Here is a 17,876-nt window from a genome sequence, read left to right on the forward strand (position 1 = left end):
TTTGCTTGCTGAGTGAGTGATGCTTTAGATCGGACGTATAATATCCACGTTGACCAATGTTATAATAATCAATGGTACTAGCTGTCTTGTGCGTAATAAATATATTTTTCCATGTTGGCGTTTGTTCGCAATTCATTTTTTGACATAACCGGTTTGAAAGCTAAGTAAACTCGTACAGCGAGTATACAGTAAGTACACGGTCTCACGTCCTTTTTTCAACCAGAAGGTTTGGTTATTTCCCAAGAGGCTTAAGATGGACTAGAAAATAACAACAAATATTTGACAATACATTTACGTCACAAGTCACGTTACTGGTTATCTAGGTTATGGCGTTCATTTTATGCACAAAAAAATGTATCTTTGCTTCAAATGTAAGTTTACATTCTGTATTGATATCTATGTATTGATATACAGAGCTGTGTTTTATTTCAAAGTTTAACAAAAAGTGACACAAGACCAACAAAGATGATGTAATTCTGTCCCCTTGTGGTAGTAGGACTTGCTACTATAACTTCTACACAAAATTAATACAGAACTGTATAATTGTACAGTATATCATATTTCACTATTGTGCGGGAGTCTGAACTGTATCTACAATGCACATTTTCTCAAGTTTAAAAAAACAGTCACCTTTATTTTCTTATGGTAGCATTTTTACAGGTCGCTATGTAAAAAGACCTCAAAACAGTGGTGCCAATAAAATCAATAATTAAACATTATATGCGGCAAAGGATAGTATCCTATTGGATTCAACTCATGAGGCTTCAGCATCCAGCGAGTAAATACATATAGGTCCCATACACTTTCCCTTCTATGATTTAAATAAATGACAAGATGTGGTTCGAGCATTCATTGGAAAAAGAAAAAAAAAAGACAAAAATCACGAGAGCTTGATTCAACACACTAGTCATAAAATGTCACATTTGAAAATGAATCAAAGACAGCATGTGTATGCCTAAATGTACCTGGATTCATAAAATAGCCCGCTTAAGAAAACTGCCTAGCTGTTTTGTTGGCAGATGATATCAATCTGATAGTTGTCAATATGATTTCTATGGACATTTAACTAAAAACAGAATATGTTTGTGGCAGTGTATTCTGGCAACACATTAAGTGACTAAAACAATGGAATTGTTCCCGTTTGCATTCAATTAGCAGACAATACATTTGGTTTATGTTTAAAGGATAACTCTCCATAAATAAACCGAACCCTTTAACACAACATTCTTTAACATCAATATACAAAACATGAGAAAAGTCCATATAAATATAGGACAGCCTGATGTCCATAAAACATTCAATAAACACATGATTTATAAACGCAATATGATTAAAGTACAGTCAGCAAATGTTGTGATGGTTATTTAAAACAAGACACATTACACCACAGTGGTCCTGCAGGATGTGAGAGTATGCTTAATGTACAGAAACTAAAGTGCTAACGGGAGATTGAGTGGGATGAATCTACAAATACAGAAAAACATCTCAGGGTTGTAGAGAAGGAACATCGAAAGACTACAATTATAAAAACAAAGCCTTTTACATATATATACTGTAGAGATGTGCCATACATACTTTATTAAATAACAAATCTCCTTTTATGTCTCATGACATCATTCATACTGTGGGTCCAATATGGTTACTGGCCTGACTGAAGTAGTACTAGTAGTACTTGTATACAAACACTGCTTTAGTTGTCATTCTAACACACGTCAATGTACAAAAATATGCAATTTGAAAGAGAATGCATTTCATAAATATCTCCTTAAAACATTTAAATCCTGCTTGTTTATTAAGTATTATTTTCATTATCAATTAAATTTGCTGAGAAGTTGCTCCAATTTACTCACAATAAAAATAATGTAATGCTAGCTGCTAATTCCACTAGAAACAAACAAAAGAAAACCACAACATGAGGGATGGGATAAACACAGTCAAGTTCAGTCCCTGAAAATTATCCCCCAGAGATTTAAAGACGGCAGGCACTTGAATATTGTGGTGGTGTTGAGGGTGTTCGGAAAGTGTGGCTGAATCACACGCACAGGTTTTCTTTTAAGTGTGTTTCTGCTTCAAGATGGATGCCTCCACTCTTCCTCATGATTCCATCTCATCCCTGTCGAACGATGGCGGCTCGAAGCTGACCACCTCCTCGTAAGTTAACCCTATTGGACAAGAAAGGGAAGGAGAAGCAGTTGACATCAAATCCAAGTTATGTCATGAGCTCTGCTCCCTCCCCCCAATTATCCAAAAATGTCCACGTACTCTTCCACTCCTCAATTTCCAGCTCGCGGCTTTCAAAGCTCTGGTCGTAAGGCTCTGCTTCAGGCTCGTCGTCTGGATCGTGATATTGAGCAAAGTAAGGGTGGGTCAGCGCCTTAGATGCCGTGATCCGTTTGTCCGTGTCCAGCACCAGCATTTTCTCCAGCAGATCCACAGCTAGAGATCAGAGGACATTGTTATAACTTTTAGTCACACACACAACCCACAAGACCACTAGAGGGACTCAGTGAGCCAGGAGAACAGTGACTGATGATTTAAAACTAGGCCCACTTTACCAAGAGGGTTGGCACCGATGAATACATCTGCAAAGTTTCTCTTGGGCATGTGGGCTAGTGAGTTGATATAGTTCCTTGCCTGTAAGAGAAAAACACAGCCCAGTCAATGTGATGTAAAAAAAAAATAAAAAACTGCATTACTTTCAGTGCATCATTACTTTCAGTGTCTTTCTTCCTTCACAACATCCTTTCAAGTATGTGCATTCGTTTTTGTTGTACTCTTAAACACTTAGTCATCCAATGTTAACATGCTCAAAACAGGCAAAATACTGAATGGCTGTGACAACTGCAGTGAGACAGATGGGAACAAAATCAATGGGAGCAAAATCAATGGGAGCAAAAACTTGTTTGCCGATAATGCACAGTAAATGGTCAGAAAAGTGTCTTGCACTCAAATCACTATGCACCAAATCTGCCTATTATCTTGGATGTAAAGTGATTGATGGCATCTCCAGCTGAGGTAGCTTGGAATTTCAGAGGTCTCACCTCATGGCTGGGCATCCTGCTTATGAGGGAAGCTGGGGGAGTCCCCGTCAGACGCATTATCTGCTGCAGCTGGTTTATATCTATGGTGTCTGAGTCAAGGGGCATCAAATCAAGAAGGTCAAAGAGCACAGGCACTTCAAGAGACTTTGTGTATTAGGAGGGAACACATTTGGGGTGACAATAAAAATAAAAAGGAAGGTACTGTTAGAGCTCTTCAGCCGTGGTGGCTCATCACTTGTACAGTGCCTCCATACTTCTAGTACATGCTAAAACAGTCGTTCTGGAAAACTAATTGAAGCAAAGAAGATGCAACGCAAGGAACAAGGAGCAGCAAAATCTTTCGTGCTTAACACTCACAGACTCCGAGAAGATTTTCATTGAGAGCGCGTACCATGGGAAGTTCCGACAAGCAGCATTATAAGCTTCAATTGATGAATGTCTAGCACACTGACATGAAGGAAAACTGGGGCGAGGGTGGAGGCGGACTGGGTGACCCTTTTGAATATTTCGTCCCCACATTTACATAGAAGCATACACAACTGTGACACAATCATTCCAAATAGAAGATAAAAAATGGACATGTGCAACGAAAAAAATAGTTGCGCAATAAGCTTCTGCACAGCAATGAAGCAGCCAAACAAGTGCATCAACACTAAATTCTACATACAGACTGTTACATTTAGTGCGGGTGCATTTCAACAGAGCATCCATAAAAATCCATGTTGTATTGTTTGCATTTTGCAAGCCCTTTACTACCTTTTACATCTCACCACCTAGCTGCTGTGCATGGAATGCTTGGTGGGAGAGAAACAGGAAGGTGCGCCGTATCACAGAAACAACAGTGGGCAGCGCTGAGTCACAGACCACAGGGGACTCCATCGATATCACAAACGATCAGCGCACACACATAACACACACGTTTGCAGCGGGGCACTCATTAGAAGGTCATTCGATCACTATGGATTTCTATTGAATTTCACATGTCTATCCGTGTTCATCCAAAGTGTACATTCATCTATAACCTTCTCCACAACTATACTGATAGTTGAAGTAGAGTGGAAGGATACGATCTGTGCCGGGAAACAGTGTTCGTCCGGTGAGAAGTTCGGCCATGATGCAGCCCACCGACCAGATGTCCACTAAAACATGGAAGCAGCAATACTACAGTGAATGGTTTACACTGAAACAAACTGTTTTTCATTTTTCAAGGGGATGTCAACCCAAATTAGTTTTTTGTTTTACAATAATATGTTGTATGCAGCCCCACTAGTCTAAACATGGTATTCTGGTTAATATTGCGTTGATTGGATGTTACTTGTTACGGAGCCCTAAGCAGTGGTGTCCAAACTCGGTCCTCGAGGGCCGGTAGTCCTGCAGGTTTTTGAGGTTTCCCTGCTCCAACGCACCTGTTCCAATCAACAAGGTCGTTATCATGCTTATGCAGAGCTTGCTGATGAGCTTCAGCTGTGTTGGAGAAGGGAGACATCCAAAACCTGCAGGACTACCGGCCCTCGAGGACCGAGTTTGGACACCACTGCGCCTAAGGCAACATGGTAGTGGGAAAAAATAATTTGCGTTCTCTCTTTTTATTGCTGCAGTAGGATTACGTTTGTGACTGATTACAGCCCAAAACACTCTCCAATTATATAAAAATGAATGACGTAATGAGAAAATTAAGACACAGTGTCATATCTGAGTGTGTGTACCTGTCATGTTGTAGTGCATCCAGTTAAGCATGATCTCTGGGGCTCGATACCACCGAGTGGCCACATAGCCAGTCATTTCATCATCCGTATGCCGTGCCAAACCAAAATCCAGGATCTGAGGGACCGAAACATTCATGCACGTGAGATAAAGGAGTACACCTGTCCTAAATTATGTCATGTGCTGCATAATACATCTTTGTATAATGAAATGAGATCTAATATAAGAGTTGTATCAAAAATTACACTTTTGCAAAGAAAATGTAACATGTTGATTATTGTGGTTGCATTATACATAAATATTTTTCCAGTACAGTATTTTGGACGGAGCCGGTGGGTACTATACAGTATGTTGTTACAAGTATTTTGCTTTCAATGGCCACACACCTTCAACTCACAGTCTTCATTTACAGCCAGATTACTGGGCTTCAAGTCCTGGGGAGGGGAGAAGATAACATTCAAAAACACAGCTATGATGTATGACATAACAGCATCACAACACAAACGCAACAAAGGAAATTTGATGCTGTGTTTATTATGTAGTATCGGACTTATACGCATTAAGTGAAATGTGATCTCTGCTTTTTTCTTTTTTTTAATGATTGACTCTACAACAGCACTTACTCTGTGGATGATGTCTGCAGAATGGATGTACTGCAGGGAAAAGAATGAGAAAATTAAACTCACATGCATTTGTCATTGATAACAAGCTAAGTTTTGTGTTCAGCCACATGCTGCAGCTACAGCAGTAAAAGTAATTCCGCTGTCTAACTGCGTAACTTTTAGAAAGGGTTTATCAGAGCTCTGATCACATGGCAAGTAAACATTTAAATGGAAGCATAAACATGTCAAAAAGTAAGGTGAACTCTCATGGAAGAGAGAACTAAAAGGCTGCCTATAAGCTACCCCAGCAGATTATCTCAACCAAATAAAACAAACTGAAGATCCATAAATGAAGACATCAATTGAAATCTTCCGTTCATATTGCATGCCTGGCCTTTCTCAGATTTTATTTTACTATTATTATTAGTGCTGTCAAAATGAAAGCGTTAATCATGCATTAACGCAGATTAATCACACTATTAATTTGGACCGCAGATGATCCTTTAGCAGACAGTGGATGGTTACATTAAAGGTAGCACAGGTTGTGTTTGAGCGATAAACATAACTACATGCATTAAAGTAAAGCATTGAATAAATGTTTGTGTATGACATTCAGAATATTTGTTCATGTCAAACTATTGGGGTAATTTTTTCCCCTATTTTAAATTATGCAAGTAATTAAATGATTAGAAAAAGAGGACGAGCGTGTGCATTGGATTGAAAAATGTTGAAGGCCTCCTCATAACATTAAATGTCGAAATAATTAACACATAGGTGCTCGTTAAATTTGGCGGGCAAAAAAAGTTGGGGAAAAAAAGCCTTTTAAAGAAGCGATTAATCGTGATTACTCAAAATTCTAAAATGGCATTAATCTGATTAAAAATGTAATCGTTTGACAGCTCTAATTATTATACAATTATATTGCAAAGCATGCATGAAAACATTTTTAAAAAATGTGACTTAAAACATCTACAATTGACAGTTTTAAAATTACCACAATTAGACCCTGGAGTGATTTCACTATGGGAAATAATTGTTCAAATTCAAGCAAGAGCTCGACCAGTCTTCTGTAAAACATATGAAGCAGTACGTAATGCTTCCATACGTGTAACTGATCAGCGGTGCCCGACTACACGACTTTACATTCACCAACCTTTAGGCCTCTGAGAATCTGGTAGATGAGGAACTGGACGTGGTCATCCGTCAGCTTCTGACACTTGACGATGTTGTTGAGGTCTGCCCCCATTAAATGGGTCACCAAGTAGCTGCAAAGAAAAAATATAATAATCAGACACTCATTAAGGAGACTGCCAAACCTGCTTCTACAGCAGCATCTCGCTCCTTGCGGTGTTGCAGTGCATTAATTAGTTATTAAAGATCCTTTTAAGCCATATGTTGCCATTGCGCCTTCTGTTGACAAGAGAAACCTACAATTCAATCTTAAAGGGGAAGTCAACACCCCCCAAAAAAACTAGACAATATGCCCTATGCAGCCCCACTAGTCTAAATGCGGTATTCTGGTTAATATTGCGTTAGTGGAATATGAGTAAAGCAGCAAAATGCAGCAGTTTTTAATCAATATCAGAAGGCGGCCATTTTGCCACTTTCTGTCGAGTGAAAATGACATCGCAGTTGCTCAGGTCTCAGTTAACAACCAATCACAGTTCAGCTTCAGAAAACAGGTGAGCTGTGATGTCATCTTCAGTCGACAGAAAGTGGCAAAATGGCCACCCTCTGAGATGGCTAGATTTTGCTTCATAATTCATATTCCACTAATGTAATATTAATCAGAATGCCATGTTTACACTAGTGAGGTCACATATAACATATTATTGTCAACAAATGTTTACGATTGACTTCCCCTTTAAGTCATGCATTTTCACAAATTGGGAATCAAATCAGAAAAACTATAACAATTGCATTAAAACAGAGCTGATTATGCAAGTGTGCATAAATTATTGCCCCATGTCAAAGAGTAGTTAGGATGCTAGACCTCACACGTTTAGTCGTAGTGACCTAGAAGTGCAACAAGCTTCATGACGTCACCCCCACGGAGAGACCCTGTAAACACTCACTGGAGTTGTCTGCGCACACAAATGCGCAGACTGCCAGATGGCTGTTACCATGGAAACAACTCCAATGTGCACAGTGCATCTGCTTAACCTACATTCACCTAAAACACTACATGTAAGGTACAATGCGTTCTACTTCACACTAGTGGTCATTTTAAGTGATGAAAGGGTGGGGGGAAAGTGTAACTTACACATCACTGAACTCTTCTAAGCTTGTTGCAGGTGTGAAAACGTCTAACAGACCGATCACCTGAGGAAGGGGGGGGGGGGAAGAGAGAGTAAAGATCATGTTTACACACACACTGATGAAAACACTATATTAGTGTTTTTCAAAATCATGACTTTTATTTGCTCAAGCAGACAGCTAAGCCATTTCCTTACTTTCACACCACACAAACATTTACGGTTAGATCAGATTATAGTGGCACACCGTTTTTGTTTGTGTATTCAAATTCATCAATGGCAATGGGTCTGGCAAACATAACCACTGTCCGGAAGGAACAATTGTTCTTTTCCCAATAATTATGAAGTGTATTTATTTTTAAGCCCGTGTGGAATGCAAATCAACAGCAGTAAATGAAACAAGGTCAAGCCAGAGAACATGCAAGTTAAGCACTGACTAAACTTGTTTGTCTTATAGCATCATCACATCTAAAAATAATATGATGATGGTGGCATGCCGCAAAGTTTGTACAATCACCACACGCAGCTCTGAACAGTGACGAAAGCACACATGCTGGAGTTAAAAGATAGCAGAATGCAGGTGATCGAGGGCTGCTGTAGAAATGATTGATTAAAAACATAGATTTATTAAGTATTTATGAAAATATACATCAACTCTTTCAATGCCAGACAATTTCAGAAAAGATAAGGAGGTCATACACGGATGCACACCCGTGAACCCTTCCCCCTTGCAAAACAGAGTGCCATGGATAAGTACAGTACGGTATTGTAAAACGCAGTTGTGTCATAGCTGCTCGCCATGGGCCCGCCCACACAGAACACTCACACAGATGATTGGTCGGCTACAGACACAACAAATATCTGATTGGTTAATCCTAGCTTCCAAACTCAAAACCCAGGGAGTCTCCCAGCAACAGCGGGAGGAAAACAGAATGTCTCTCTACCGTCTGTGCAACAAAAGGTAAGTAATATAACACGCTGCTGAATTTAGAACCCACAGACAAAAAAAAAAATAATACACTGCATGCAATTTTCTATGTTATGATGAAATAATACGGCAATATGCTTGATGACAAATTACCGCATATCATGGCCAGAGGGTGTTTGTTTACTCAAATGCGGATTGGCCCAGGTGTGTACGTGTAGTGGGTGGAATAAAAGAGACACTGCGTCTACAAAATCCCCATTTTTTCCCCCATTTTTTTCCCCATTTTTATCCCATGGGTCCAGTTTTACACATGATAGATCAGTCAATCATTAATGACACAATGAAAAGAAATATATTAGAAAAGCATATGTTGTGTGGCTGCTGACAGGGAGCCTGCTAGACTAGTTTTAATCATGTTTTGGCGTGGAAATGCTTCTCTCTAGGGAACCTTTTCACGACATGAGGAAGTGTGGTTAGTTTTCAATAAAGTTTGGATTAAGCGTCACTTTGTCCTTCCTCTTCAGTAAGAGCATTCTAGCAAAAATGATCCAGCCACACCCCCAATCCACCTCAGGCCACAAACTGATAATAAATACAAAGATATAGTGGATATAGTGTACTAAGTGACACATCAATAACCTGATTGCATCATCTCCTGCTTCAATTTTAACTATTCCGTCTGGCGTCTGCTGTTTTCTTGCACAAAAGCACCAAAACATAGCATTGGTAGCCTCATGATTTGCCCTTGTTTTCCTTCAACTGGAACTGAGGATTAAGTGAAGGTGGGGTGAACATCTATGATGCACTGCAGGAATTTGCGGTGTCAGTTGCAAAGAACAACAGCAGCTAGATTCCAATAATGATTCACCCTTTGGATGTATGCAACCATGAGTGGAAACTTTCTAGCGTGATAAAATAAAATAAATTATTAATTGTGCACAGCAACCGCCCATACTTGATCAGCTTAAAATTCCCCGCTTTGTGACATCTGTATAAGCTTCACAAATGCATAGATTGCTTTTAGAGCAGCTCACATCCTTTGCCTGGAGCCGCTCGCTTGACAAGACTATGTGATTATGTAACATTAAGTGGTCAAAGTGGATGTAGCACCAGCACACAGCATCTACTGTAAAAGTGTGTGGGCAAGTGTCTGCAGGTGATTTATCCACATTGCACAACAACACGGTGGTTTTAAATTCTTCTTCTCACACCCTCTGGTCATATATTCGCCATTACACGCACCACATGGTGACATTGCTGGAAGGATCTCTAATCAATGAGCTTTACTAAGACGTTTAAACAAAGTGCCACAGTAGTTTTTTTTCCCTCATTGTGCAAATACAACTACCGATGATCACAATATTTAGCAATTCCTTAAAAACATGCCATACACCACTCACCATTTTACAGCAATAGCACATAATTCACTTTCATTTAACAAATGGTGCAATTCCGAGTTTGAAATACTGGGACAGACATAATTCTCATCCGTTTGGCTCTAAACACCGCCATCATGGATTTGTAATTAAGCAACTGCGGCCTTTTAGCTTGAATTAGAGGGTGTTTATACTTACATTTTCATGCTTCATATGTTTTAGCAGCCGCAGCTCTCTGTAAGTTCTCTTTGCATGGATGATGGATTGGAAAGGTCTGGACAACTTCTTCACTGCTACCTTTAGGCTCGTCTTTACGTCAAATGATGAACTGTAAGATACACAAAAGTAGCAGTCTATGCTAAGATGTTCACTGTAAAAAGGTGCAATATATCAAAGTCAGTGACGTTTCCCGAGATAAAATGGTGCACTGTGGGCTGCCTTGTAAACAAAGCATGTAGAAAACATGCAGGGCATTGGTTTCCCCCGAAAACCGACTGTCAGAAGCTGTACAAGGAAGAAACATGACTGAATCTGCGGTTACTCATTAGTTGTATTGTGTAAAAGGCACACGTGCGAAAATCCAATATTTATGTACAGCAAAAACACCAACTAAACTGTTAAAGATCAATTCCGGACAACAATAAAAACCCTCAGCCAGTTCAGTGTTGCAAAATGTCTTTGGGTGTTGCCCAAGAAAGGCAGCCAAACTTTTATTACTCACTGCACGATGGCAGCTCCATTTAGCATTGTACTAATATCAATTTCCCACACCAAGGAGTTCATGTTTCTTTGTTTGCGAGACCTGCTTAATCAGTTCTCTGGCACTTTATGGAAGTGAATGACCCCATTCGATTTTTGGTGAAGATCAAGATGTGGGATTTCATTAAAACTGCAAACCGACGTCTTTATATGTGAACAGACTACAAGCAAATATAACCTTCGGTACAAATAAAGTTACCTCACCTCAACTAGCTAGCTAGCTAAATTGCCCTAAACTTTCACGCAAGTCTCTTGACACATTGACTAATACGTCGACCAATAAATAAACATAACACATCGATGTACATGCGTATTGTGACTAACAAATGAAAACAATCCTTACAAATCAAATTACAACATTATAAAGTCCAATGCATTTCAAGGAGCGGAGAGTGTCCTTTTCACAGAGAAAAATGCTGCATTCGAAGAAAGTGGGAAATGGGATTTATCCCATTCGGATTGTATCAGTTCCGATCTCAAAGTATTGGAAGCAAATGCAAATACATGACATACGTTCACATGACACAATGTGATTTGGAATGACTGTGTTAACCAGAACAACAAACAATTCATTGGAATCAGCATTGTTGCTAACATTTGCCTCAAACTCTTTGAGGGCGGAACTGTGACACTATGAAATTCCGAATGGGATAAATCTGACTCTTCAAACCTTTCTCGAATGCGGCATAAGACCCCCATTTTGACTTGTGATGTAAGCTCGGAATTGTCAATAAATATATATATATTTTTTAACTTTAGAAAAGAAACACCTGGTCTGCAATTGTGTAAATAACACCCTCAGGCATATATATATATACACACACACACACACACACATTTACACACACAAAATTAACGGGTACACACCATGTAGGTGGCTATAATATACTTTGATGCAAACCCCCAAAAAATAGTTTAGTCTTTATAGGCCTGCATTCTGCCACTCTAGTTTTCTAGAACAGCCTTGACAGCAACCACGTCCGTGAGGGCAGTGCAAAAAAAAAAAAAAAAAAAAAAAAGTTCTAGCAGTTTTCACATAACAATAAAGTATATAAAAAAAAATAAATAAATAAAAAAAAAAGATAAAAGATGATTGGATCAACAAATGTGAATATGCAACATGTGGGTCACTTATCTACAGTAGTGTAACTCTATGCCTCATTGTCAGAAAAACCAGAACAGAAATGGGTGTGACAAAAAGAAAAGTGAAACACAGACCGAAAGTGACTTAAATTCTAGCTGTATTGTCTGACTGACAGCAAGCTAACATTTTCGGTCAAGTTGGTAAATTGTTGCCAGCCAAACTAGAAAACCAAGATATTTGACAACCGGGTCCAATGAGGCGGAAGAGAGGCTGTGAGCCAGATGGGCCTGGCCTGCGTTAACTGGGGGGGTGGGAATATGGCCCCCTTACAATAACTCACATTCCTTCTAGGTCAACTAGTTACACTGCATTACAAATGGCTCATTACAAGATCTTGTGCAGACTGTGGCGAGACACAGAGACACCAAGCAGGGAGCGGTTTACCCACATTGAGTCTTGGCAGCTGAACTGCAAAACTACCTGCACCAGTGACCCAAATTGCAAGTGCAATATGACCTGGACATTCAACTATATTTATCCATTACATGTTTCAAGTGGAAGAGGTGAGTCATTTCCTCAGGTGACACTTCCGATACAGGGACACCAACACTTACGAACTTTAGTCAGCAGCCTATCAAAATGTGTCAAAGTGCCACCGAATGATATGCCTAAATACCCGTAATAACAACATTAAGATAAGCACAGTGTTTTTCTTCTCCAGCACGAATGCGATAATCACACGCAACCGGTGGACTTTCTGTCCCCCTCAGCCTTGAGAGATGGCTTGTGTGTCATCCGAGTGGAAGACACACTCTCAGATGAACACTGACTTCACAAAGCTGCGTGCACGCTGTCGTTTTAAAGTGCCACTGATCTGGAGGGCAAACAAGATGGGTGTATGCAAACAGAATCCAATTAGTTGGTCATAAAAAGCAAGGATAATAAGACAGCGGCCATAAAAATGCAAAAGGAGCGATGCTGTGACATTGGAGAAGGGGTGAGTCTCGGCAAGTAAGGACAGTTGGTAGATGTACACACGATGGTTGAATATCTATATCATGGCTTTACAATGTCAAAATATGAATATTTGATGACCCTTTGGATCTTTTAAAATACTCACTCATTTGAATCTGACGTCCAAACATTCCAAGAAATCTAGGACGGGGGTACATTTCTGTCTAGCATTTACGGCATGAATCGTTGAGGCTTTGTAGGAGGATTTATTTCCCATGCGCAACACAATGAACAATTTCTGTTGCTAAAGTGTTGGGGTCTTCGTTCTTCCACGGAAGGCAGCGCTGTACTGTATGTACTGTAGACAGCCCAGTGTAGTAGCCTACTGAAGCCAAACTGTTGTAAAACGTGCAAAATGTGGCTTGGCTTGGCATAGTCTTGCCGAAATAAACTTTGATTTCCCTGGAAACGCATCAAAGGGCAATGGACACACCTCCATACAATCACAGATGCTGGCTTTTGAACTTGGTGGTCTTTTTTTTTTTTTCATCTTCAGCCCAGAGGACATGACTTCCATGAGTTCCAAAAACAATATGACATGTGGACTGTGGACACTACAGGAGTTTTATACTTCAGCATCAGCCGAGTTTGGTTTCTGTGTACTGATGATGATGATGATGATGATGATGATGATATGTCTTTGGCCTTGCAAAGCAGCGTTTTAAGTTGCACTTGTAGTAAATAAGTCTGTTAGCTGATAGTTGTATCCAGTGTTCCTAGTAAGCCCATGTGGTAATATCCTATAACATTCACTGCCATTGACGGGTATAGATGACAAAAATTCATTTGAACTATTTCTATTAGTTTCACATTTTTTCCCACTTTTGTTAACAAGAGAATGAAAACCCAGATTTTTTTTTAATTGTACATTTAGAACAGATATAAAATTTGGGATTAATTGTGAGTTAACTATTGAAGTCATGGGATTAATTATGATTAAAAAAATAATAAATCGCCTGACGCCCCTAATTTTTTATATTTAGTTTTTTCTTTTTCTCTTTTAAAAAGAAAAGATTATTAAAAATACAAAAAAAAGATTTTAAATTATTATTTTTCGTAATTAATCGCATGACTTCACTAGTTAACTCACGATTAATCACAAATTTTATATCTGTTCTAAATATACCATTTTTTTTAGGTTTTCATACTCTTGTTAACAAAAGTGGAAAAAATGTTAAACTAATAGAAATAGTTCAAATGAATTTTTGACGTTGATGGCAGTGAATGAGTTAATTGTGAGTTAACTATTGAAGTCATGCGATTAATTACAATTAAAAAATGTAATCGTCGGACGCCCCTAATTTTTAATAATCTTTTCTTTTTCTTTTTTAAATTAGGGGCATCAGGCGTTACATTTTTTTTAATTGTAATGAATCACATGACTTCACGAGTTAACTCATGATTAATCACCAATTTTATATCTGTTCTCAATGTACAATAAAAACAATTCTAGGTTTTCATACTCTTGTTAATAAAAGTGGGGGAAAACATGTGAAACTAATATAAATACTTCAAATGAATTTTTGACGTCTATAGCCGTCAATGGCAGTGAATGAGTTAGTGATGTTGGTTTTTCATGCGGTGCCACTGCCACATGACATGTCTAAAGTCATGCATTCAACGCCGCCTTGTCGCTTTAGCAGGAAGTCATCCCCAAAAATTTCTTTGCAACATGTTATATGTGCCCACATAGCATTTGGAGCATTATTGTGTCCACCCCTTTTTATCTATCCCAGGGGTGGCCATTTTGCCAATTGCTGTAGACTGAAAATGACGTCAATGTTGCTTGGGGCTCAAGTGACGACCAATCACGGCTCACCTGTTTTCTGAAGCTGAGCGCCTGAGACATGACTGGTTATTAGGAGTCAACCAATCACAGCTCACCTGTTTTCTGAAGCTGAGCCATGATTGGTTGTTAGCTTGAGCCCTGTGCAACTGCAACAGCAAGTGGCAAAATGGCCGCCCCCTGAGATGGAGAAAAACAGGTGGAATTTGCTGCTTAACTCATATTCCACAAATACAATATTAATCGGAAGACCAAGTTTAGACTAGTGGGGCTGCATACAACAAATTATTGTAAAAAAAAATAAATAAAAATTTTCGGGTTGACTTCCTCTTTAAGTGTACACATTTCTCCAGCTTCTCTGAAGGAATGCCCTAATTCCTCACAACTGTACGCTGGAAATTATTGTAAATCAGTTGGAAAGCTTTGAACTGCACCCCACACTTGCTTGTGATTACTCAAGCTCCTCTTGTACTCAATTATGACACTCGCCTGTTTCCACTGAACGTGTTCACCTGCGAAATGTTCCAATATATTTGTTGTCACTTGGGTTTTGAGTAGCTGCCGATACCGAGTCCTAATCCGATCACTCGGCAAGAAGATGGAAGACAGAAATTGTCTCAACTGTCTTGTTTTTAATTTTCTTTTGTGCAAAACTACATAAATAAAGTGCAACAAGTAAAATCTAACAAAAAAAAATCAAGTAAGAATCTAACCTATGTCTATTTTAGATTATCTCCATGATCATGGAAAGAACACTTGCGGTTAATTGGATTTACCGTTATTGGTCTAGTAATATCCTCTCTTTATGACAGGAACTAACAGAACTGGTGTAACAATAAAAAAATAAAAAAGTTCAACGCCAACAAAAGACAATTAAATAAGAAGCAGAACAAGTTGTTCCGTTTATCATCAAAGTAAGTGCTGTCAGGTTCCACATTTTAGTCTCATTTTTTTTAGCTCTTAACTCTCTTTTACACTCAATGACAATTAGGATACAATTTCACATGAAGTCAACTTGATTAAACTTTATGAAATAAACATGCTAAAACCGGTTACAATGACAGAAAGAATAGGATTTGATGTGCTTGATGATTCATTAGTGAATATGTACATGTGCATGTTTGGGGTCTGTAAGTAGACCGCACAAAGCTGAGACATGGAGAGTTAAATGGAAGCACTCAGTCCATATTGTGATTCACTCTAAGTGCTGGTTTGACAGTCATAGTACTTTATAACTCAAACCTGCACATATTCCTTCACAATTTGATACAAAAGCATAAGAACAATTGCAAATGATAAGTTTTGATGGCATTGAGGTTTTTCTCACTTGTGTTATGCGCATTTATTTGTTGTTCAGTAGCTTTGATCATAGTTTTTGCCTTAGCTCTTAAATTTGGTACCTTTTATATTATAATTAATTTTGTCAAGCACAGTGTTCATTTAACTCCATTTATTCTGTTTGCGTTGTCTGTACTTTTTTTTACAAAACAATTATGTATTTTTGTCATGCAAAGTGTTAGAAAAGTTTCCGAGATTCGGATGAGTGCAAATTTTGCAGCTTTTCAAAGCCACAGCACTGGCTCAGCTCTACTTGCCTCAATTTGGTGTACTGTAATCAGTTTTTCCACTTCAAATAGTGCTACGGCAAATTGTGAAAATCACACTACACCGGAATAGGCTCCAGCTCCTTATGACCTGAACAAAATGAATAGAGAAAATGGATGGATGTACTTCTTTCTTTTGTCAAAATAGGCTTGTTAAGTTGTTACTTTTTTCATCCTCCACAGATGACGTAAAACAGACATAAAAAGAAGGAAAGTCAACTGTGGTTGGGATCTTAGGGTATAGTTTAGTTTTTGTATAGTATGTCAAAAGAGGGCTCTTTAAAGTAGCAAATGCAATGATGTATAGAAGAGGACTAAGGCGGGCTGCTAATATGCATTATTTGCATACGGCATTGAAGTTTCACTGCAAGGTGATGTCATTGCTTACACATTGAGCATCGAAAAGTGCACCTAAGTGCACAGACGTGTATAGAACGACTGAAGAGTGAGGTGCAATGACAGAATTTAGTGATGACTAAGAGTTGTGCGCCTCGCCTCGCCTCGGGACAGTGAATCATGGGTGTACTACAAAGAGTGACATCATTCTAGAGTCATCACCCTGCTCTTTTTTTTCAGCCTCCTATTCAAAGCCCTCGCTGTGCACAAGGGGGCCTACTTTACTTACTGCAAACCACGTGACCTTCTGGTTCTCTGCAGGCCGCCTGCACCCAACTGGAAACTGTGTAATGCATGCAGAGCGCCAATGCAAAGCGTTAGCTTGTGCATGCTGGAGCCTTGGACACAATCGCAGTGTCCTAAACCGTAATCAAATCTGATGAAGAGGCTGTTCACGGGACTGATGAAGGAGCATGCACAGGCACGCCACCACTAATACGGCGGGTAAAAAGCTGCACATTTTCAACTTGGAAAATTCAGGAAACAAACAGGTGTTAAAAGGAAGGGTAACAAATGACAACTTGAGAGCGTGCACGCTGTTTTTGGGAACTATGAAAAGGTAGGGCATGTTGAAAGCATCTGCTTACCAAACAGAACCATAGGCACCAGATCCGACGGGAGACAGGTTCTGGTACCGCTCCGGGACCTCCCACATTGTTTTGTTGAGCTCCTGCCGGTAAAAAGTGGGTCTCTCCTGCGACATTCCTGCGGATTTAAGTAGCTCCGCGGCGAGGAGGCGAAACAAGACAGCGGAAACTTGTGCCCTCTCCTCCCCGTGTGGCACCCACGAGAAGGCTGGCTACACTCTTTGGTGATAAATCGGCAAAACTGATGCGATTTCTGGAGTGGGGGGAAAAGACAACTAGGGGCGCCTCGTGGTGCAAAACGAGTTCCAAAGAAAGCTCTCCAATGCTGTGTGCACCTCCTCGGCGGAGGTAACTTCCTCTTCTCTGAAGGCGCTCGGTCAGGTTGGACGAGCCTCAACTGGATTATTCGCTTGCTTTCGTGTTCTGCTCGGCATGCGGAAACGTGAGCGCGTATTTGTCTTGGTCACAGCGCGCTCCCGGCACGGAAGTGTCGCGAGAACGCGAAAATGGTGCTCCGAAAGGAAACTGTTGGTGCCTTCGATGCATTCGGTGAGGGTTCGCTTCCCCACTCGGGAGACGATTATTTGTATGTGTGCGTTTGTGTGAGTGAGTGAACTTAAACAAATAAAATAAACTGTTGGTGACGTCATTAAACAAATCAATGACATTTGTGATAATAAACTTAAATCATTAATACTGTACTGTGCATTGCTGTCTATCCATATTTATTTGCATTTATT

The 17,876-nt window shown here is 39.5% G+C and overlaps 1 protein-coding gene across 1 annotated transcript; it reads right to left on the reverse strand.

Annotated features, from left to right (window-relative positions):
* Positions 1–613: 613 nt before the first annotated feature.
* mapk14b (mitogen-activated protein kinase 14b) lies at positions 614–17,658 on the reverse strand. Its single transcript, XM_077572638.1, has 12 exons — positions 17,137–17,658; positions 10,105–10,234; positions 7,611–7,669; positions 6,501–6,612; positions 5,369–5,398; positions 5,132–5,179; positions 4,748–4,862; positions 4,109–4,180; positions 3,042–3,121; positions 2,556–2,634; positions 2,263–2,436; positions 614–2,162 (listed from the first exon to the last, which is right to left on the reverse strand). Exons 1-12 carry the CDS (start codon positions 17,250–17,252, stop codon positions 2,095–2,097), a joined length of 1,083 nt encoding a protein of 360 aa, XP_077428764.1. The 5' UTR covers positions 17,253–17,658; the 3' UTR covers positions 614–2,094.
* Between the last annotated feature and the right edge of the window lie 218 nt (positions 17,659–17,876).

The sequence above is a fragment of the Vanacampus margaritifer genome, chromosome 8, assembly GCF_051991255.1.
Source record: "Vanacampus margaritifer isolate UIUO_Vmar chromosome 8, RoL_Vmar_1.0, whole genome shotgun sequence".
NCBI classification, from domain to species: Eukaryota; Metazoa; Chordata; class Actinopteri; order Syngnathiformes; family Syngnathidae; genus Vanacampus; species Vanacampus margaritifer.